Raw genomic sequence first — 21,091 nt, forward strand, 5'->3', positions numbered from 1 at the left:
TTTTATACTAGCCTTAAAACTCGGATTAAGGTGATAGGAACAACATGACGGATTATGACCAGGCAATCAATGTCTGTACAGCCAATCTCTAGAGGACTGGAAGAACTCTATGTAGTCATATCGGCGGCCGCTGATACCATTGGAAGTGAGACAGTTCAGAAGTTTCTAGGTAAGATTGCCTGATCACAAAAGCCGTATTCGGTACACTCCGTCATTGCACTGTGATAGGCAAATCGCGGTTCCAGTGATAACCCAGGAATTTGGAAGCTGTAACATGAGGAACAGAGAGATTCTTGAGAGAACACTAGACCAACTAAGTGATGAGCTAGAATCTGAGGTAAAAGGCGAGTTTGGAACTAAAGTAGCTCTTTATGCTTGACGTAGCTAATGAACCCTTTGTGCAGCGCTGAGTCAGCCCCCACCACCGAAGAAGGCGGAATGTTCGATGGGAGATTTTTTTGCCCGATAAGAACTGATACATCTTTCGTTGCTCGACATTCCTTTCACAGCCCCACGACCCATCTACGATGTCCTCTGACGCCACCGATACCACTGCGCCCCAGTCGCAGTTCCAGAAGATCGGCGATCTAGTCGAGCAAAATGAGGACACCGGGGTTATGAGCGTGGAGAGTCTCTGCATGAACTGCCACGAAACCGGAACGACCCGTCTGTTGCTTTTGAAAGTCCCCTTCTTCCGCGATGTCATCCTCGAGTCCTTCGAGTGCCCACACTGCCATTTCAAAGACAATTCCGTCAAGTCGGCTGGTCAGATCCAGGAGAAGGGAAGCAAGTACACGTTGGACGTGGAGAACGAGGACGATCTCCAGCGCCAGGTGATTCGCAGTGATGTGTCCATTTTCAAGGTGGAATCGCTGGGTATTGAGATGCCCAAGGGCGAGAGCCAGCTCACTAACATCGAGGGTGTCATAATGCGCATCCACGAGTCGCTGGCAAGCGAGCAGCCCCTTCGCAAAGTGCAGGCCCCCGAACTCCACGACGCTCTCGAGCCGATCATCCAGAAATTGAAGGCTATCCTGGATCGCAGCGGTTTCCCTTTCACTGTCTCCCTCGACGACCCGACGGGTAACTCTTGGATCGCGCCCAATACAACCGACCGTGGCAGGAAGTACCGCCGTACTGAATACCCTCGTACCGCCGAGCAGAACGAAGAGCTGGGTCTCGCTTCCGACCCCGAAACCGGCAAACATGAAGGAGTCCCAATGGCCGAGACCGAGCTTGATGAGTCCGAAATCGTTGATGGACAAGTCTACACTCTCCCCGCGCACTGTCCAGCCTGCACCAAGCCCTGTGTGGTCAACATGAAAAAGGTATGCTCTTTTAGCCTGGCAAGCTAATCGAACGGTTATTAAGTGATGATTCCAGGTCCACATTCCATATTTCAAAGAAGTTTTCATCTGGTCGACCGTATGCGACGGAACCCTTATCGACGGCCAAACGGGTCAAGGCGAAGGTGGAGGCTGCGGATACAAGAGCAACGAAGTTAAGACCGGTGGCGAAATCCCAGAGAAGGGCAGGCGGATCACTCTCAAGGTGGAGAACATCGTCGATCTGTCTCGAGACATCCTCAAGTCCGACACCTGCGCGCTGTCCAGCCAGGAACTCGAGCTCGAAGTGCAGTATGTATTCCATTGATCTATCTAAGGAAACTGAAGCTAACAGCAAAACCCAAGACCGGGAACTCTGGGTGGTCGCTTCACTACAGTAGAGGGTCTCCTAACTGAGATTAAGGAGCAATTGTCCTCGAATCTCTATGATATCGAAGATGTGGGCCACGCCGGCGGTGACAGCATGGCCAGTTCCGAGAAGCAGAAGTGGGACCGCTTCTTCGCCAACCTGGACTCCGCTATCTCGGGCGAGTTGAAATTCACCATCACTCTTCAAGATCCCTTGGCGAACAGCTACGTCCAGGATCTGTGTGCGCCTGCGGCGGATCCGCAGATCACGACTGAGGAGTACACCCGCACCGACGAGGAGGAGGATGACCTTGGCTTGAAGGACATGAAGACTGAAGGGTACGAGGAGGAGGAGCAAAAGTCATGATTTGCAGATGCCATCGGTCACGATACATACCTTTCTTCTGTCTTGGGTCACGATCTACAAGCGATGTCTATTTCATGATGCATGAGACGCTTTTCCTTGCTTCTCGCCTGGTTCTTGCATGATGGCGTCTTCTCTATGCTTTAGTTTTTATTTGTTACATAGATATCCGGTTGTTGTAGGGGAGTGAGTTATGAAAAGTTAGTGTTGTTTCATATTGATCCTCTATCTTTGTAATTACTTTTACATCAGAGATGATACGGATATAGACAAGTTTATCTTCGTTTAACGTCAAAAGAGTGTCTTATCGTGTCATGTTCATTACCTTTTTCAAGGCTTGGAGGGAGACTGGTTTAACGAGGTAGTCATCTAACCCCAGCAGAAGCGATGCCAGTGACAGCCATAATGCAAGATGCCAGTATTCCCTTCTCCTTTTCAAACAATCGAATGTTGCTTGTAGAATCGAGGCCATCCATGACAGGAATAGACAGATCTGAGAACGCTGGGTCAGATAAGTATGCTCGAAGACAACGTGAGACACTCACTCATTAGAACGTATGTGAAGTGTTTATCGGACTCCTTGTACTGATACAAGGCAAGCAGTCCATTTGAAGCCTTTTCGTAGCTGCGGTCCATTTTCCGAACAAAGGTGGACGGATCTGTGCACAAAACAATCAGCTTATGAAGAATAAGACGAAAATAGAGACAATCTAAGAGCGCAGGTGGTGACACCAATTACGGGACGTACTGTATCAAGTATACTTTTTGTATTAACAAGGTACTTATAAGTCCAGGACTATTATAGAAACAACGAAATAAGATATATGCAAAATCCCCAGCACCATGCCAAACCTCCAAAAGGAAAATCAAAAGCAAACACCATAAGTTCATAATCGATATGTCCAAAATGCATTCTTTGCGCTTTTATGCAGTGACCATGGAGGAGGAGCGGTTTACTCTTCGTAGAGATCCATGTCACCACTATTATCCTCCATCTCAGCAAGAGCATCCTCATCATCAATCATATCCTCGTCATCATCATCTTCATCACTCGAGTCCTGCTCATGATTAGGCAAGACTTCGATGTGGCCCTCGTGCATAACTACGCGAGCCGTCTCGCCATCCTTGATGCTGCCGCGCAGGATCAGCACCGCGAGACGATTGAGGACCTCGCGCTCAATGATGCGGCCCAGAGGACGCGCACCGTAGGCCGGCGAGTATCCCGCGGCGCCGAGGTAGTCCTTGACTTCTTCGGTACAAGAGATGAGCACATTGCGGCCGTTGTGCTCGAGACGTTTCTGCACTTCTGACAGGCGGAGGTCGACAATCTTCCGGATTTCCTTCCTGGTGAGGCGGTTGAAAACCACCGTGCTGGAGATCCGGTTCAGGAATTCGGGTAGGAAGTAGTCGCGCAGGGCGCCCATGACCAGTTCACGGGTTTGCGGATCGATGTGGCCGTCCTTGGTGGTGGGCCGGGAGAGGTACCCAGCACCCAGGTTGGAGGTCATGACGACGATGCAGTTCTTGGCGTCGACGATGCGGCCTTGGCCGTCGGTGATGCGTCCGTCGTCCATGAGTTGCAGCAGGACAGTAAGAACCTCCTTGGCAGCCTTCTCGACTTCGTCGAATAACAGGATGGAGAAGGGGCGGCGGCGCAGATTCTCCGTCAGCTGGCCACCGGCATCGTGACCAACATAGCCGGGCGGTGCGCCGATCATTCGGCTGAGCGAGTGTCGCTCTTGGTATTCGGACATGTCGAACCGGATCATCGCCTTCGGGTCGTCGAAGAGGAACTCGGCCAGCGCCTTGGTGAGCAGCGTCTTACCCGTACCGGAAGGACCGCAGAACAAAAAGCTCGGGGGCGAGTTGGGGTTGCTAAGTCCCGAGCGCTGCAGACGAATTGCATTCGAGACCGAAACCACGGCCTCCTTTTGGCCAATGACGATCTTGCCCAGATATTTCTCCATGTTGAGGAGCTTATCCTTCTCAGTGGTCTTCAGGCGTGTGACGGGGATACCAGTCCACCGGGCGACGATCTCATTGATCTGGTCGGGGCCAACTGCATCGGCCAGAAGAGCCTCGCCGGCCTCACCCTGCTGCGCGCGACGCTCCGCATCGGCCCGGGCGCGGTCAGCTTCCAGTCGTTCGATGAGCTGATTTGTTTCAGGAATGGCATAGTACTCGAGATCAGCAGCCGTCTGAGTGTCGCCCATGCGCTCAGCCTCGTCTCGCTTGACCTTGAGCGAATCGAGTTTGATCTTCGCGTCCTGGACCTCTCTGCTGCGCTGCTTCTCGCTCTCGTACTTCTCGCGCATCGGGCGCAGCTCCTCGGCGACGTTGGCGGCTTCTTGCTTGGCAGCCTCCAGCCTATTCTTGGACGCTTCATCCTGCTCACGCTCCAGAGCGTGGATTTCAATCTGGAGTTGCCGAGATTTCCGTTCCAAGGTATCGAGAGCTTCGGGTTCAGATTCGCGAGTCACACGGACGGCAGCGGCAGCCTCATCGACCAGGTCAACGGCGGAATCAGGTAGTCGACGGGCTGTGAGGTAGCGCGCGGCCAGGGTGGCTGCAGTGACGATGGCACCGTCCAGAATGTTGACACCGTGGTGGACTTCGTACTTCTCCTTCAGACCACGGAGGATCGAGATGGTTTCGGATACGGTGGGTTCCTTGACCAGGACTTGCTGGAATCGTCGCTCGAAAGCCTGGTCCTTCTCAATATACTTGCGGTATTCACCGAGAGTGGTTGCGCCGATGCAGTGCAGCTGGCCGCGAGCGAGCATGGGCTTGAGCAAGTTTGCAGCATCCATGCCGCCTTCGCCGCTCGACCCGGCGCCCATTAGCAGATGGATCTCGTCGACAAACAAGACGATCGTGTCTTTCGAATCTTCGATCTCCTTGAGGACGCCCTTCATTCGTTCTTCAAACTCGCCGCGGTACTTGCTTCCAGCAACCAAGGATCCCACATCAAGGGAAAGCAGCCGGCATTGGGCCAGGTTGGCGGGGATATCGGCGTTGACGATCCGGCGGGCCAGACCCTCGACGATGGTGGTCTTACCCACACCGGGTTCACCGATGAGGACGGGGTTGTTCTTGGTACGCCGACTGAGGATACGGATGACGCGACGGATTTCCTCCTCTCGTCCGATGACGGGGTCAATCTTGCCCTCACGGGCTAATGAAGTCATATCAATGGTAAACTTCTTGAGGTTTTCATTTTCGCTCTCCGAGTCTGCAGTCTTGGAGTCAACGCGGCGCGTGCCTCGGATCTGCTGCACGGCCGTGTCGATCAATTTGACGTTGGTGACGTTGGCATCGGCCAGAGCGCGCTGGACCTGGGAGTCCTGGGACACGGCCTGGATCAGGTGGTCAATGGCCACGAAGCTGTCCTTTTGGGTTTTGGAAAGCTCTGTGGCCGATCGGATCACTTTCGCCAGAGCGGGAGAGACGGCGACAGTCTCTGGTGGGGGGTCTTGACTTGGCAGTCGGACCAACATCTTCATCAAAGAGCGGTCGAGGAGCTGCGGATCGCCATGGGCCCGTTCGATGACCTGCCGGAAGAGAGGTGAAGAGGAGGCATCATGTGAGGAATGGCCGGCGGGCTGTTGTTGGTCCTGGCTCTCATCCGGGGAGGGGTTGAGCAGCGACACCGCCAAGTGCATGGGGAGGATTTGTGAGTGAGCATATTGTTCGGCCAGAGCGCTGGAATCCAGCAGGGCCTTGTTGGCGCGATCAGTAAATTGTGCACCGTTCATGGTGGATGATGGGAGAAAAGCGGGTGAGTGAGAGAGAAGTGAAGTCACCTAGTAATATATAGAGATACTATTGTATGAAGGCTCATGACGCAAACGAGGGCGTTCTACCGCCTTCCAGAAGCTGCGCGAAGTCACCTGATTCTTCGAGCTCGGTCACCTGATGTTATCACGTGCTGCGTTCATCCCCGCCTGGTGTTTGCCTTGTTTTGCAGCATTCCATGCTCTTCCGCCCGCCTTGGATCATGATGATGATGGGCGTCCGCCATGTCTCCACTCCCGGAGCTGGGTCGGGCTGCCCATGGGTGGAGCAGGAGGATACCTTGCTCAGCACGGGTGAGCGTCCCGCCGCAGTTGGCCCAATCTCACTAACAATGCTGTAGGAGACTGCCAGATGAAGAGATCCCGCACGCCGCACGCCTACGCCTGTCAGACACATCTACATACATCCCTTTAGTTGTAGCATGCCCATGCAATTCTTGTTCCGAGATTTCCCTCGATAGCCGCCGGTAAATCCCCCCTGACAGTGCATGACGTCAAGCGCGCCCGGTCCCAGCAGACCAGACAATGGATTATGGTTATTATCCGGGATCAAGATCTAGACCTCGGCCGAGATACATGGCTACATTTCACCCATTCGTGCCCTGTTTCTGCTGCAGCAGACGAATAATCGCGCAGTCTCACGCAGCTATGGCACCGAGACTTTCGCGGCGGAGAACGATCAGACCGTGGATACGCTCACGCCGTCAGGCTGGGCCCTGCTGCCCACTCGCAGTCCCCCCATTGGCCATGACAGGCTTTCGACGGGAAAAAATAGAAGCAGCAGGGAGGGGCTTGGGGCTCCGTGATTTGCCTAGGAACACAGTCGAGCCGATGCTATCGCTGTAGAGATGTAACCAGCCCACTTAGGTCGCTTTGGATGGAAACCGTCACTGGCGAGAAATATGGGTCGTGGAGACGACCAAGACCGGTAGCTTTAGCAGCCACCCGGTTTCTGTGCCTCGAAATCCGTAGTTTCCAGACTGTTCTTAGGCACTTGAGTATAAAAAACCCCGGTACCTGCCCGTGCTTCCCCGTTCTCACGCCATCTGGTTGACGGCTGAAGTCATCGCGCAACCCTCGCATTTGCTGGCGGGGCTTGCCATTCTTTGGCTTTTTATTGGAGTGCTACTACTCCAGCCCTATTCTGCCCTGTCTTCCTCCGTTCATCCATCCAGCCATCTTGCACGGATCCACGCAGGAACAAATTCTATTTGACCTATCTATTCTTATCTACTGACTTGCTACGTGCACGGTCTCACCATGTCTATGAAGCCGATCTTCGTGGCGACGCATCCGCGCGCCTGTTCGACAGCATTCGAGCGGGTACAGACCTACCTTCTTCCGCCCGGCTGTAGATTCACTCGTGGCTGACTGGGGACACAGGTCTTCATGACCCAACGGGACTCTATCCAATGTGTCCACGAGCCGTTCGGTGACGCCTTCTACTACGGCCCCGAGCGCCTCTCCGACCGGTTTGCCGAGGACGAACAGGCTCGGCTTGACAGTGGGTTCAGCCAGTCGACCTACGCCACCGTGATGGAGAGGATTGATCGAGAAGCTTCTGAGGTCCGACCCTTCTCCAACCTCTCTTTGCGTTCTGTTCTTGCTTTGTCGTAATCACCCCGCGTGTTCTGCACTGCGGAGCGGTGTATACCCTGCTTACATGTCCCCTTGCCTTGCTTTTGTCATACGTATAAAACCACGAAAACAAGCCATCGGAACCAGACGTGTTCGGAAGACCGTCGTTCCATCGCTTTTGCGTAACTCACGTGTTTTTTCTTGCGAGGGGATACTTACCGTGCGAGCAGGGAAAGAGAGTCTTCATCAAGGACATCGACCACTACCTGCTGCCGCCGGCGGGCAAACCCGCCAGCCCGGCTCCTTCGCTGCAGCGCATCAAGCGCGGCGTCGGCACTGCCAACGGCATCAACGGTCACCACCCGGCCAATGGCGTGAACGGTGCCGTCAACGGCTCCGGTCATGCCAATGGCCACTCCACCGCGCCGACCAACGGCGTCAACGGCACGGTGGTCAACGGTAGTGCCAACGGCGCTACCACCAATGGCACCGCCAACGGTGTCAATGGGCATGCTCATGCCAACGGCACGACCAGCAATGGGACTGCCAACGGCATCACCAACGGCGTCTCCAACGGCGCTGCCAACGGGGCCACCAATGGTGCTACCAAGCACGCCAGCAAGGAGCCTGTCCCGTACGACACGCTCCCGGAGCCAGGCAACCCGACAGTTATGCCGCGGCGGCTCCAAGAGCAGTTCCACTTCGCGTTTCTGATCCGCGACCCGCACTACAGCGTGCCGTCGTACTACCGGTGCACGATCCCGCCGCTGGACGAGGTCACGGGCTTCTATAGCTATGACCCCCTGGAAGCCGGGTACGACGAGCTGCGCCGGCACTTCGACTACCTGAAGCACGAGGGACTGGTCGGACCGCGGGTGGCGACGCGGCCGGAGTTGAGCCCGGAATGCGAGGGCAAGGACGATCCCACCGTCCACGAGATCTGTGTCGTCGACGCGGATGATATGCTCGATTCGCCGGCGAAGACCATCGAGGCGTTCTGTCGTAGTGTGGATATGCCGTATAAGGAGGAGATGCTGTCGTGGGACACGGAGGAGGACCATGCGTTTGCGTGCTGGGCGTTTGAGAAGTGGCGTGGGTTCCACAATGATGCGATCGAGTCCAAGGGTCTGGAGGCGAGACAGCATGTAAGTTTGTCTGGTCTGACAGGACGTAGAACGGGTGCTAACATTGCATTCTCCAGCCGCATGCCCTCAAGTCCGAGGAACAGTTCGATGCCGAGTGGCGCGAGAAGTACGGCGAGAAGGCTGCCCGGCTCATTCGCAAGACGGTCGACGACAACATGGCCGACTATCTGTACCTGAAGCAGTTTGCCGTGAAGGTGTAGGCTGCACTGCATGTCCCTGTATGTTATTCCTTCTTGAATAAAGGACACGTCGAGACAGGTGCATGTCATACATGTTTGAAATGGGAAGAATAATGTACCCGAGGAAGTGGAAGCAGCAGCGGAGGAGGAGGAAGAGGAATCGGGGCCAGGGGTCCAGCAAGCTTTTCTATTTCCCCCAGCACTCGAAATTGCCGCGAATCTCACGCTTTTTGACCTCTTTGACCGCTATTTTGGCTTCTTCACCCCCGGCATGACGACGCCGGTTCTCATTTTAGTCTGGATGACGCCATCTCGGCAGCTCTGTGTCCTGTCGTTTCGAGGGGCAGGGAGAGGTTCGAGGGTGCTTTCCTTCAGACAGAGTGTGCATTGGCTTGTCTTGCGTGTTTTTTGACGTCAGCGAAGTATTATTCTTGTGTTTGCGTGTTTTGTTGTTGCGTTGCATACCTCGACGGGGTGGGGATCGGCTTCGATCTGAGATGCTCTGATCTACTCCTCTTACTGCTCTGCCTTGCGTGTAATGACTGCGTTTGCGCGTTTTGAGTTATGATTTGCGTGTGGGGAGACTATCGGTATGATTATGATTAGTTACGGAATGAACTCAGCCATGTTACTTGTTGGATTCTGTTGCGTGGGTGTAGTAGTATAGTGCAGCACATGCGGAGTATAAATCCGGACTGGGGCAGTCCATAACCAGCTTCGGATTTCCAGCTCCATTGATTCTCCTGGTATTTTCGAGCCCCCGAAATAGTTTAGATGGTCTTTTGACTAGCTACTCCAATATCATACAATGATGTCCGTCCCTAGCAGTGCTACCAAGATTCATAATGAGACAGATTTTCAGAAGACAACTTTATGGATAAAATACAGCCTAGCGCTTGGAGTGGGTACATCCTAATCATCGAGAAGCAGAAGCATCCCACTATGTTCCAGTAATGGTAGTCCCTACAGAGCTCTCTGTATCTTCCACCTCTTCTAACCTAACCGAGCCAAACTAAACCAAACCCCCCGAAGCATTCGGCGCCATAAGTATGTCTACGGCACAAGAAAACAAATAACCATGCAACGATCTCCAAGTATAAGTAGGTAGCCTATATAGATGACCAAGCTGAAACACAAGAGAAGCCCGGCCGGTCGAAGCAAACCACCCTCCCTCCTGGGCCAAAGGGTTATATATCGCCGTAGAAGAAATACACACATACACAGAGGTCAAACAGACAAACACCACGGTCGGCACACTCAACTCAGACAGCACTATAGCCGCCCCGTGACCCCGTACCCTGGAGGGTATTGATCACGCGGCGCAGCCAGTCTTGGAAGATGTATGGGATATCGCGGATGGTGTCGCCGTGCGGGAGCAGGTCCCAGCCGCGGGCGCCGTAGCGGCTGTAGTTTAGCCAGGAGCCGAAGACGAGGTAGGTGGCTGTGCCGAGGAAGAGACTGTTATGGAAAACACAATTAGAAAGTTGACGGAGAAGAGGTGCGAGGCGAGGCACAGTCAGTCACTCACATGATGATCATCCACGTAAAGAACCCCCAATGACTCCCTGACGCATCCTTTCTATCATCATCACCACCATCATCTCCCTTGCCATCGCCCCTCTTATACTCGTCGCAAGCATACCTCGTGCGCCAGTCCAGCTTCAGCACGTAGGAATCATCGTCAGCCTTCCCAAAGCTCTTAAACGACAAGCTCTTGTTCCGAGAACTGTTGTCTTCGTCTTCGGCGACGGCGACAGCAGCAGCTCTCCGCTTCATATCATCCTCATCGACCAAGCCCTCAAGCCCAGAACGGACCGGATCACACACGAACTCAATAACAGCGCCGGCTGCCTTCTTCTTGCCCTTGTTGTCATCCCCACGATACTCGCCGCCCGTCAGCTTGACGAGCAGCCCCTCGCGGTCGGGATCGATCTTCTTCAGGCGCGTGATCTCCGGGTCCTTGGAGCCGTGGCCCAGGGGGTCGAGGCCGACGATTGGGAAAGCAAATGGGTTGAAACTTTGGTCGGCTTTGGAGTATTGTTCGACGAAGCCGCAGACTGGAGAAGAGGGAACGGGGTTAGCATCGGCTTTTTCCTATTTTTCCTTCCAAGGGCTTTGGCTCAAGGGAAAGAACGGAGGAAGGTGGTCGCACTGTTCTTAGAAGTTCCGCACTTCAGCGTCCCGCGAGTAGCGGCTCCCTTCAGGATATTGCAGATATTGAGCACGTAGGTAGTGTTGGTGACAAACTCTTCGGTCCTGTCGACATGGTACAGCTCGTGAACGCCGCCCAGGGCGCTGAGGTCGTATTTGTAGCCGTCGGCTTTGATGTGCTCGCAGTCGAAGCCGGATGCTGCTGCGAGTGGTAGCAGCAATGGCAGCGCTAGCGAGGCGGTGGATTGTATTCGCATGGTGCAGGTGAAGGAGGACAGGAGGATCGGCGGAGCCGAAACTGCAGCGCAGTCCGGGAGGTGCGAAGGCGGAGGGCGAGCACGTGCTCGGATACCTGTCGTGGACGAAGGAAGTTGGAGGATGGAGGGGAGGTCGGTGTTGGATATGTAGAGGGTGGATGGGGATGTAGTGTCGAGAGCAATGGATGTTGTCGAGTAGTAGCGTCTGCCTTACTGTCCGTTCAAGTCACAGGAGACACTCAGCAGATGATGTCACTTGGCCTACACCACTAGGTACTGAAAACATCCTCTAGGGACAGTAAAGCAATGATTTCCTACCCCGATCCCGATCCGTATCTCATTCTCATTCTCCATCTCGGCGTCGTCCTATGTCCTCCCACTTCAATCCCGATCGGATATTCTACACTTGTCCACACACCCACCGCGCACGGACCACCGCAACATCTGCCACTTCCGCGATTAATCGCAGCGACAACACTTACTCCCAACAGCCAAGATGGTCCAGCCACGCATGGTAAGGTCCATTCAATTCCACGTAGCCGAGCAACTTGTCCACATTTGCTAACACTCCTCCAGCTCTCAAAAGACGAAGAAGGCTTGGGCGGGTCCGAGGACAACGAGGTGCGCCGCGAGGACCAGGAGAAGATCAACCGATTCAGCCGCCTGCACCAGCGGGAGACCGTGCTGGAAGAGCAACTGAAGGGAAAACAAGTAGGCCACATCCCTTGTTTCAATTTCTTAACATGGAATGGTACTAACAATATCCCTGCAGAAAGACAAAGAAGACCTTGAAGAAGTCTCCATGGAACTCGAACTAGCCGATGAAGACGACCTCGTCCCGTAAGTATTTACTCTATACTCTCTTCGTTCCATCCCAGTCAGGGAAATGCCTGGCTGGCTGGTATACATGCATACACCCGATACTCATTTAATCTCTAGCTACAAAATCGGCGACTCCTTCTTCCAACTACCCCTCTCCGACGCGCAGGCCATGCTCACCTCCTCGACGGAGCGCATTGACGGTGACGTGTCGAAGTTGGAGGATTCGCTGGGCGAGTTGCGCGAGGAGTTGCAGTCGCTCAAGGTGGCGCTGTATGCGCGCTTTGGCAGGAGTATTAATCTGGAGACCTGATCTTCTCCGTCTCTCTTTCTCACTTGCTTTTCTTTTTTAAGACACACAAGGTAGAACATGAATTATCTATCATATCAAACAGTCAGTCTTCGGGAGATGTAGATTTACGGGAACATGCATATACGTCGACTACAATGCAACAATTGGCTCGTCGGTATCATTGAAAGTAAAGAAAGGTCAGAGGTATCTAAGAGAAGTAGAAGAAAGAAAAGATCACAAAAAGTCATCCACCACAAGAAGGTAAAAAAAGACAAGCATGTATTTCGGGGGAAAGTGCAAGTGCAAAGTGCAAAAAGGGTAAAGTGCAAGGGGTACGGGGTAAAGGGCATCCAAAGGACTCGATAGGAATTATCAATCAAATAACGCCCATTCTCCAGTGCAGTGCTGTTCAGGTAAGCAGAGATCCCCGCGGGTCCGCCATGTATCACATCCATCCATCCATCCAACTATCATCCTCTCCCATCCCCGTCAAGCCAAGTATGTACGTGCTTTCAATTTTTCTCTTTTTCTCTGTCTGTCTCCAATTTTGTATGCAGTGGTGGTAGTAGATTACCTGAACTTGGCCCGGCAGCGGCCCATGATTTCGTTCTGGCACACCAACTCGGCACTGAATTCACTTCCATCCAGAGTAAGGTAGATGTCGAAGTAGACGCGGTAGAAGATACCCTGCGGGGTGTCCATGCGCTCGAAGTCCGTTTCGAGGTTCTTTCGCGAGAGGTCCGAAGTGAGCGTGACGACTTCCTTGATGCCTGGAAAGGGTGAGTAAATATACATAATAATCAAAGTTAGGGCAAGACTTACGGGGATCCTTGGTATATTCTGGGCACACATCCTCGTCGCACGCGTACAGCACATCCTCGTACATGAGGGTAGCGCCAGGGGCAACCTGGCGGAAGAAGCTGACCTTGACGGGCTCGCCGATCTTGACACGCTCGCCCTTCTGCACGAAGATCTGCCGCGTGTACTTGCACCGGTCACGGCCGTCCAGACTGGGTACCCGGTACTGCTCCGGGTGGTAACCCTCCTTGAAGGGCTGCAGCGTGGCCATCAGGTAGTGCCGACGCGCCACACGGTGGGTGATCACTCGCTCGGTGATACCGGCCGTTACGGCGCCCTTGACAATAGCCGCCACCGAGTCCATCGGGCGCACCACCTTGGTCTGGTACTGCGGAGGAACGTGGAGTCGAATTTGCTGGAAGAGGTACTCGGACGCACCGAAACCACCCACAACCAAGACATTCTGCGAACACAGTCAGCTTGGAACAACCCAAACATTATAAAAAAGGTCTTACCTGAAGCGAACGGTTCTGCGCTTGAATGGCGATGATCTGATTGCGCACCAACTCCAGAATCCGGTTGACGACCGGCTCGAAGCACTGAAGAATCTCCTCATTGGTGAAGGTCATGTAGCCCTCCTCGATGCCCGCGTCCGGGAAATCTGCCTCGATACCCACATCCACCGCCCACTTCTGTCCGTTGTTGCGGAAGTCGGCCTTGATGCGGTTCTCAAAGTCCATGATACACTTGGCGTAGACCTTACCCGCCGTCCTCGAGCCGTCAGGAAGCTTCATCTTGCGGATCTTAGCGCGCAGGATGTTGCTGAAATTCCGGTTCAGCGCCGTCGAACCGCACGAATCACCAGATCCAGCTGTGCACTCCATGACACTGAACGGCTGCTCTTCCTCAACCTCGTAAGCGATCAGATCCACCGTACCACCACCGCAGTCGACAATCAGGATGGCATCGCCGACTTTCAGGTTCAGCAGTCCGGTCTTGGCACAGAAGAGCGCCGCGGCCTCGGGCTCCGACACGAGCGTCAGTCGGTTGTCGTTCTCGTCACGCAAGAAACCGGCCTGGATGGCGGCGGCACGCGTGGCTGCCTTGCCGGCATCGTTCCAGATCGCAGGCACGGTCAGATAGTAGCGGATGTTGCGCTCCTCACGGGTGAACACCTCGCCCAGCGTCTTCTGCAGCTGAGCGCGCATGGCCTGGCGCAGCTTGAAGAGGTAGTCGGCCGCCACGTCGATCTCGGACTTTCCTGGTGGTAGCGGGGGCAAGTTGATGGGGTCGATATAGGTATTTCCGGACAGCATGAGCTGGAGCTTGAACCACTCGACCTTTTGCACGCCGGGCTTGGGGTATCCGGTGGGAGCGAGGGCATCGGCAATGTCCGGCCCCCAGCCAACGACTTTTTGGTACTGGTCATAGTAGAGCACTGTAGGGATCTGGCAAGGGAGTGAGTTGGATGATCCGGTAATCAATTGGCGGGGAGGTTCTGTTTACCTTTTGTTTGGTATGTGTTCCAGCGCCCGGCCACTCCGTAATGATATCTTCCCTAGCCTCATTGTTGGTCGCAAAAGCGAACGCGACACCGGAGAAAGTGGTGCCAAAGTCAATTCCCACAATCAACTGAGCCTTGCCGCGACCACCATCGGCGTCGGTGGTTGTGCGCCCGGCATACCCCGGGTGAGACATGTTCTGCGGGATGCCATGGGGCACGTGTTGCATCCCGTAGGCAGGCGGGGGATTCATCTGTTGCACGGGCGGTTGGCCGTATTGGAGATTGGTGTTGACTGGGGGCGGATGGTGGGTGATCTGCTGCTGACCGGGCACCATAGGAGTTGTAGGACGACCGACGGGGTAACTTGGTGGGCGGCCCAACTGGTTATTGTTCATGGGCAGGCTATTGGTGGAGGAGGCGTTGTCGCCAGAAGGGGGCGGAGACGCGGTCCCGTTGGAGGTGGTGTTGACCAGGAGGTTGACTGGCGGAGGGGTGGGAGAGGACGAGGTAGGGATGTTGTTGTTCTTTTTGTCGCGACGGAAACCGAAGGCTTTGAGTCGACTCATGGAGTCCATAGGTGGCAAGAAGAAGAGAAGAGAAGGAAGGGGAGGGGGGAGGAAGTGGGAAGGGTCGGGAGGAAAGGAAGGGAAATAAGAGCCAGAAGGGGGCCAAGAGGCTGATGGACAGCGAGAGGCTGAGATACGAGGCTCAGTAGTATTCAGATCAGGGGAAGGTAGGAGGCAAGTAATTCCTCCGTTGGGCTAGAGTCCACTTGCACCTATACTTAGATCATGAATTGTTGTTGATCGAGAACTTCATAGTAGTTTCGAGGTCTCACCGTCTCTCGCGGGGTTGGAATTTATCATTCTTCCTCGGCCACTAGTAGTTCCTATTCTCCGCATCTACTTGCTGCCACCTCAGACGCAGTCCGAGTCCATTCATTCTTTCATTCTTTCTCCTTTCCCTTCGCGGCTTTCTTTGTTTAGTGACGTCGAAGTCTGGTCCGGAGGGCGACCCACGGAACGCCCTGTTTCTTCTGTGGCCACTTTTCGGCCCCAAAGCCAGGAACCCACGCGGTTGGAGAAAATAGTAATTTCCAACCACCCCCATGGCTCCATGAGGAAATAGTGTAATAATAGATACACACTACTACAATTTCCGCGCCACCCAATGCTCCGGCCGATACAGGTTCTGAAGCATGCTCGCCCGGTCCTGGATGTAGCCGCACAGCGGCCGCTCCACAGCCCGCTGCTCAACCCGGAAGCCCATGCGCTCGACAAGGCTCAGCACTTCCTCCGCCGTCAACTCCACAGTCCCAGGCTCGCCGATGCCCGGGCCATCCTCTGCCGCCTGTGCGTCGGCTTTGCGGGGGTGCTGGTCATGCCCATCCTCGAAATGCCACAGTAACGGGCCGACATTGATCCAAAGCCCGCCCGGCCGTAGACAATGCCGGATCGCTTCGATGTAGCGGATTAGATTGGGCGCCGTGTCGATGAAAAACACGGTCGCGACCGCGTGGAATGCCGCCTGGTTCGTCGGTTGTGTGTACAGCACTACGAAATCGGCTGCCGACATGCTCATGGCCCCCAGTGGCTGCTGCTGATCGGGGCCAGTCGTGGTAGCCGCTGTGGCTTGGGCCATGGCGGTGCCCGGGTGGATGTCCGGGATGGCGATGCGCTGTAACTGTTGCGCGCGGGATTGGAGATTCGAAAAATGTAGTGCAAAGGGGAATAGGGGGTGTTTTTGCGGTCCCTCCGTATGATTCAAGACCCAGCTGCTGGCCAGCAGCTGGTGGTAGGAGATCTCATTGCCTTCGGCGGCGTAACCCGCCATACAGATATCAAAAACAAGGCGTCCCAGGCCGGCACCTGGTACTAACACTCGGATCTGCTCGCCGGCGGTACGTTGTGTCTCAAACTCGGTGCGTAGATCGTCCAAGACCGGGCCATAGCAGACGTCACGCTCGGGCTGGGCCTCGGCGCTCCAGTCGCGATAGAACTGGCGGATGGTCGAGTGCGCCTTGTTTACGTCCGTGCCTTTGGCGGTGCCGTGCCAGTTGCGGGATGGGTCGTTGGGATCCGGGTCGGCGTCGAGTCCAAAGGATTCGAGGCCGACGGCGAGAATGGCCTCGGCGATCTCCGCGTTCGTGTCGATGGCATCGTCGACTTTGTTGAAGCTGTCCAGCACGGAGAATGGTGGTTCAGCCAGCATCTGCCAGTGGGCGGAGGGCAGAGCATAAAATGCCTTTCGGCGGCGATGGGTGGTGTTGAAGTGGGCGGTTCTTCGATATTGTCTGCGTGGTGTTAGAGCTGTCCATGAAGCTATATCCAACACCCATCAAGAGAGAATATATATATTTTCCGATATGGGCATTATTCAGTTTCACCCACCTGAAAGAGTCGAATGCTGCAAACAAGACCCTCCGTTCTTCCGGATCTGAAAAAGGATCGAAATCGCCTGCCCAGCTACGTTCTTCGTCCGCCGCCGGGGAATGAACCGAGTGGGATGCCATGCTTCCCCACCAAATCCTCCCGCCTACCGCTGAGTGTGAGTAGTAGTGTGCACACTGCTCTGTAGATGATAATAATAATGATGTGGTGTGGTGGTAATCAAGAGCGGGCGAATTGAAGAAGTGAATGAATTGAGTTGTGGATCCGTGGGTTTGCTTTGGCGGGGCCCATCATCCATCTTGTTCTTCTTCACCACCACTACTACTATCACCGATTATGATCTAGTCAGTCCCGGATTGATATCCAACGTGTGTCTGCCCACTCCTCTACCACCATGGCAGGTGAAGTCTCCTCTCTCCCCCAGACGGAGCTGGTCACGCCCCACGTCATCCCGCAAGAGACCTCGTTTGCTCTGCCCCGATCCCTGCATACCACCGCGCATCTGCACTTAACCTTCCTGGATACATGCTCGATGGTCTTTGTGACCACTACGACGCCGGGAGACTCGACTGCCTCTGCCAAGCCGATGGGCAGCTTTGTCTATGCCATGCCAGATGTAGGTTCTTGCTCAATCGTGTTTGCATTGTTGGCAGCGTCGCTAACCCAATGCAGCGAACCTCCCCGACCTCAACAATATCGACCACCATTTACACCTCTCCATCCAGCATTGAATACACGACCCGCATTGCCAAGATTATTGCACGACGGATGAATCGTCCTGTGTATGTGGGTTGTAGTATCGATGCTAATGGGCTGGGATTGACGGTCGACGAGGAGATGGCAGGGCTGAAAAAGATTATTGACTCGATCATGGAGCGGTGGGAGAAGAGGATGCAACCAAATTAATCCTTGCGCGGCAGCAAGTTAAAATACCCAATCGATACAAGTTGGAACAATCCATCATCCTGTCTCCAAACTGGACTCTTCATCTTGATGAGAGGCAAGGTAATCAGTTGCAAGATGACAATAGCGAGGATGAGAAGATGGATGATAGACGATAAAACATGAGAGGGAGGACGAGAAGACAATAGCATGTTGTTGTTGAGGCAGGAGTGACGGGAAGGTATAGGGACTGCGATCAAAAGTGTAGTTGAACATCTCACCAAGTCCATCAGTCTTTCCATCGGAACTGAATAGTTAGTTAACCCAGAGTCAGCTCCAATTCAAAGACAAGGTTGAATAGGCATGGTCTGTCCTGGTACTCCGGAGTTGGTAAAGGATGTCCACGCCAGGACTCCATTCTACACTGTACATCCACGAATGTTACCACATCCAGCCCAGGCACCCACTATTACAGGATGACTATAGCATTAGCGGTCTCCGGATGAAAGGAAATACTCTCTTTGGGAATCTAAGACAGCAATGACAACTCGTATTGGACTGGAGTCGAGCAGGCGAACTCCATAGCCCACGGCGCCCGGCGCTGGGCCAGGGGCTGAGCAGGAACACAGACGACCGAAATTCTGAGAATGCAGTATAAATAGACAGGCGATCTCCAACAATTCCGGTGTTTTCCCTGAAACTCAGAATCCTGGGTTCTTACTGAATCTCTCACCCTCATGATGACTCGCTCACATCCGCACAACGTCGGTATCAAGGCCATGGAGATCTACTTCCCCCACCGAGTCAGCTATATTCCAACCCCGATTTCATCCTTCAAAGCTAACTGACTGCAGTACGTTGCCCAATCGGACCTTGAAAAGTTCCTCGGCGCCAGCGCAGGAAAACATACCATTGGATTAGGTCAAACTAACATGAGCTTCTGTGATGACCGCGAGGGTGAATATAATCCATTCCATTCGAATCGACATCACTAACAGAGCGTAAGATGTCCACTCTCTCGCTCTCACGGCCGTCTCCTCCCTCCTCCAAAAGTACACCATCGACCCGCATTCCATCGGCCGCCTCGAAGTCGGCACCGAGTCGATGCTCGACAAGGCCAAATCCTGCAAGTCCGTGCTGATGCAGCTCTTCGACACAAACACCGACATCGAAGGCATCGACACCTACAACACCTGTTACGGGGGCACCAGCGCTTTGTTCAATGCCGTGCACTGGATCGAGTCCTCTGCATGGGACGGCCGCGATGCTATTGTCGTGGCATCCGACATCGCCATTTACAATCAACCAGCTGCACGTCCTACCGGTGGAGCGGGATGCGTGGCTATGTTGGTTGGCCCAAATGCACCGCTTATTCTGGAGCGTGTGCGCGCGTCTCATATGCAGCATACGTATGACTTCTACAAGGCCGACTTCAAGTCTGAGTATCCCCGCGTCGACGGTCATTATTCTTCCAGGTGCTATCTGCAAGCTCTGGATGCTTGTTACAGACGGTATAAAATGAAATCCGCGGCTTTGGGTGGAGATTCGAGCCAAGCAGCAGCTTCTTCGATAGAAGACTTTGACCACTTTGTCTTCCATGCACCAAACTGCAAGCTTGTCGCCAAGGCGTATGCACGTCTTCTGTACGATGATTTCATTGCTGGTCCTGAGAACTCGGATCTTGGGCCTGGGGCTATTCCTTCGACATTTCGGAATATGTCTGACAAGGCCTCTCTTGCGGATAAGAGCTTGGAAAAGCTCTTGATTGGATTGAGCAAGGGAAAAATTCACCCTACGCGTGCAGCCTAGCTTGACTGTTCCGGCTATGTGTGGGAACATGTACACTGCCACCGTGTGGGCAGGTCTGATCAGCCTTCTCAGCAACGCACCCAGCGGCGGACTTCTTGACAAGCGGATTGGCGTGTTTAGTTTTGGGAGTGGTCTGGCAAGCACTATGTTTAGCCTGCGGGTTGTCGGTGATGTCCAGGCCATCAAGCAGAAAATTGATTTGCATACACGTCTAGCTGAACGAGTGAGGGTTTCCCCCGAGGTTTATGGAGAGGTATGTCCTTGTATATATATACCGACGAACAGACAGCTGATAAATGATAGATGTGCCAGCTTCGGGAGAAAGCGTACCAGCAGAAAGACTATACTCCGGTAGGTGACATTGATACACTCGTGCCGGGGACGTACTATCTTGTTCAGGTTGACGAGTTGTTTCGGCGGAAGTATGCAACAAAGGGATAAATTGATCGCCAGACCAGGGACGCACTCAAGCAACCCCCGTGTATTTTCCTTAAAAAAAAAAGAAGAAACAATGCTTCGCTAGAGCTCAATTGAACATGGGAATAATGGACCATCCTATACTTCATGTTTCATGTATACTGTATACTCAACCCCAAAACAATTCCGGAAACTTCGTCCCCAAACGGTATTTTAGCCTCAGCAAAAGCACCAGATAGATTAAACCTCCACTCGGCAGACACCCGACAACCCAACTGGACTGTATTCCCTGTCGCGATCTACACGTCATTGTCACAGACTAACTGCCTAAAACCGAAACACTACTACGTATCGTGCGATGTCAGATTTAGGGTAGACGGAGGTCGGCGCTCGGGACGGAAGTCTCAGATTTAGACAAGGATGAGCAAATCGGAATTGCTCGGTTGGCTTTTTCTTTTCTTTTTTTGTTTCACCCCTGGGCCGGATCTATGGCCCACTGTGGGGCTGTCGCTTGTCACTGTGCTTTATTTGTTATCCGGAAAGTGTTTTATGACAGTAGTGGGAAATGGCTACGTATACTCGGTGCGTTTTGTAGATGTGGCCTTTTGTTTTCGTTACGTGGTCAATTCTGTGTTGAAAGTGGATGGCCCCCGAGGCACATGGATAGTATTCTGGGAAGTGTGGGGCGAGATGTTAAATAACACTGTGTAGCTCTGTCGTTCTTTGGGGTTACTGGTGGGGGGGGTAGCGGATTGGGATTGGCTTTCCGGCGATTTTGCCAGAGACAACTTAGTCTTTGTCGAGGACAGTTCCTCTAATCATCGTACGTAGTAAACTCGTGTTCCCCATTCCTGAGAGGCTGGAGGTCAATGCACCACATGCGCGTGCGCGTGCGAGCAGAGCCACAGTTGCACCCTGATGGGGTCTGGGTAATACTTCCGCCCCGCGGTACGAACCGAGGAGCAGGATTCCAGGGCAAGCTCCCTGCAGCTAGCTGCGCGGCACGACACAGACAGGG

At 53.9% G+C, this 21,091-nt stretch overlaps 10 protein-coding genes across 10 annotated transcripts; 5 read left to right on the top strand and 5 right to left on the bottom strand.

Annotated features, from left to right (window-relative positions):
* Positions 1-527: 527 nt before the first annotated feature.
* On the top strand, positions 528-2,061 carry zpr1 (zinc finger-containing protein ZPR1; the record flags this gene model as incomplete). The annotated part of the gene is made up of 3 exons (XM_057196144.1): positions 528-1,328; positions 1,384-1,637; positions 1,692-2,061. 3 exons carry the CDS (start codon positions 528-530, stop codon positions 2,059-2,061), a joined length of 1,425 nt encoding a protein of 474 aa, XP_057053540.1.
* A 362-nt stretch (positions 2,062-2,423) lies between these two features.
* Positions 2,424-2,694, bottom strand: N7474_004730 (uncharacterized protein; the record flags this gene model as incomplete). The annotated part of the gene is made up of 2 exons (XM_057196145.1): positions 2,424-2,560; positions 2,604-2,694. 2 exons carry the CDS (start codon positions 2,692-2,694, stop codon positions 2,424-2,426), a joined length of 228 nt encoding a protein of 75 aa, XP_057053541.1.
* Positions 2,695-3,011: 317 nt separating this feature from the next.
* Positions 3,012-5,813, bottom strand: N7474_004731 (ATP-dependent Clp protease ATP-binding subunit; the record flags this gene model as incomplete). The annotated part of the gene is made up of 1 exon (XM_057196146.1): positions 3,012-5,813. The coding sequence occupies one exon, from the start codon at positions 5,811-5,813 to the stop codon at positions 3,012-3,014; it is 2,802 nt and encodes a 933-aa protein (XP_057053542.1).
* Positions 5,814-7,112: 1,299 nt separating this feature from the next.
* Positions 7,113-8,775, top strand: N7474_004732 (uncharacterized protein; the record flags this gene model as incomplete). Its single annotated transcript, XM_057196147.1, has 4 exons — positions 7,113-7,175; positions 7,236-7,418; positions 7,661-8,575; positions 8,632-8,775. The coding sequence occupies 4 exons, from the start codon at positions 7,113-7,115 to the stop codon at positions 8,773-8,775; spliced, it is 1,305 nt and encodes a 434-aa protein (XP_057053543.1).
* A 1,241-nt stretch (positions 8,776-10,016) lies between these two features.
* N7474_004733 (autophagy-related protein 27) lies at positions 10,017-11,162 on the bottom strand (the record flags this gene model as incomplete). Its single annotated transcript, XM_057196148.1, has 3 exons — positions 10,017-10,212; positions 10,283-10,811; positions 10,889-11,162. The coding sequence occupies 3 exons, from the start codon at positions 11,160-11,162 to the stop codon at positions 10,017-10,019; spliced, it is 999 nt and encodes a 332-aa protein (XP_057053544.1).
* Positions 11,163-11,658: 496 nt separating this feature from the next.
* Positions 11,659-12,294, top strand: N7474_004734 (tubulin-binding prefolding complex subunit GIM3; the record flags this gene model as incomplete). Its single annotated transcript, XM_057196149.1, has 4 exons — positions 11,659-11,676; positions 11,739-11,873; positions 11,935-12,002; positions 12,102-12,294. The coding sequence occupies 4 exons, from the start codon at positions 11,659-11,661 to the stop codon at positions 12,292-12,294; spliced, it is 414 nt and encodes a 137-aa protein (XP_057053545.1).
* Positions 12,295-12,843: 549 nt separating this feature from the next.
* N7474_004735 (Hsp70 family protein) lies at positions 12,844-15,150 on the bottom strand (the record flags this gene model as incomplete). The annotated part of the gene is made up of 4 exons (XM_057196150.1): positions 12,844-13,043; positions 13,096-13,534; positions 13,587-14,519; positions 14,578-15,150. The coding sequence occupies 4 exons, from the start codon at positions 15,148-15,150 to the stop codon at positions 12,844-12,846; spliced, it is 2,145 nt and encodes a 714-aa protein (XP_057053546.1).
* Positions 15,151-15,724: 574 nt separating this feature from the next.
* On the bottom strand, positions 15,725-17,087 carry N7474_004736 (uncharacterized protein; the record flags this gene model as incomplete). The annotated part of the gene is made up of 2 exons (XM_057196151.1): positions 15,725-16,868; positions 16,966-17,087. The coding sequence occupies 2 exons, from the start codon at positions 17,085-17,087 to the stop codon at positions 15,725-15,727; spliced, it is 1,266 nt and encodes a 421-aa protein (XP_057053547.1).
* A 272-nt stretch (positions 17,088-17,359) lies between these two features.
* On the top strand, positions 17,360-17,871 carry N7474_004737 (proteasome assembly chaperone 4 family protein; the record flags this gene model as incomplete). Its single annotated transcript, XM_057196152.1, has 2 exons — positions 17,360-17,581; positions 17,638-17,871. The coding sequence occupies 2 exons, from the start codon at positions 17,360-17,362 to the stop codon at positions 17,869-17,871; spliced, it is 456 nt and encodes a 151-aa protein (XP_057053548.1).
* Positions 17,872-18,587: 716 nt separating this feature from the next.
* Positions 18,588-20,097, top strand: N7474_004738 (Hydroxymethylglutaryl-CoA synthase; the record flags this gene model as incomplete). The annotated part of the gene is made up of 5 exons (XM_057196153.1): positions 18,588-18,650; positions 18,702-18,804; positions 18,854-19,645; positions 19,710-19,909; positions 19,960-20,097. The coding sequence occupies 5 exons, from the start codon at positions 18,588-18,590 to the stop codon at positions 20,095-20,097; spliced, it is 1,296 nt and encodes a 431-aa protein (XP_057053549.1).
* Positions 20,098-21,091: the final 994 nt, after the last annotated feature.

Source organism: Penicillium riverlandense (genome assembly GCF_028828495.1).
Source record: "Penicillium riverlandense strain IBT 135883 chromosome Unknown utg000003l_segment0_segment0, whole genome shotgun sequence".
In the NCBI taxonomy this organism is placed as follows: Eukaryota; Fungi; Ascomycota; class Eurotiomycetes; order Eurotiales; family Aspergillaceae; genus Penicillium; species Penicillium riverlandense.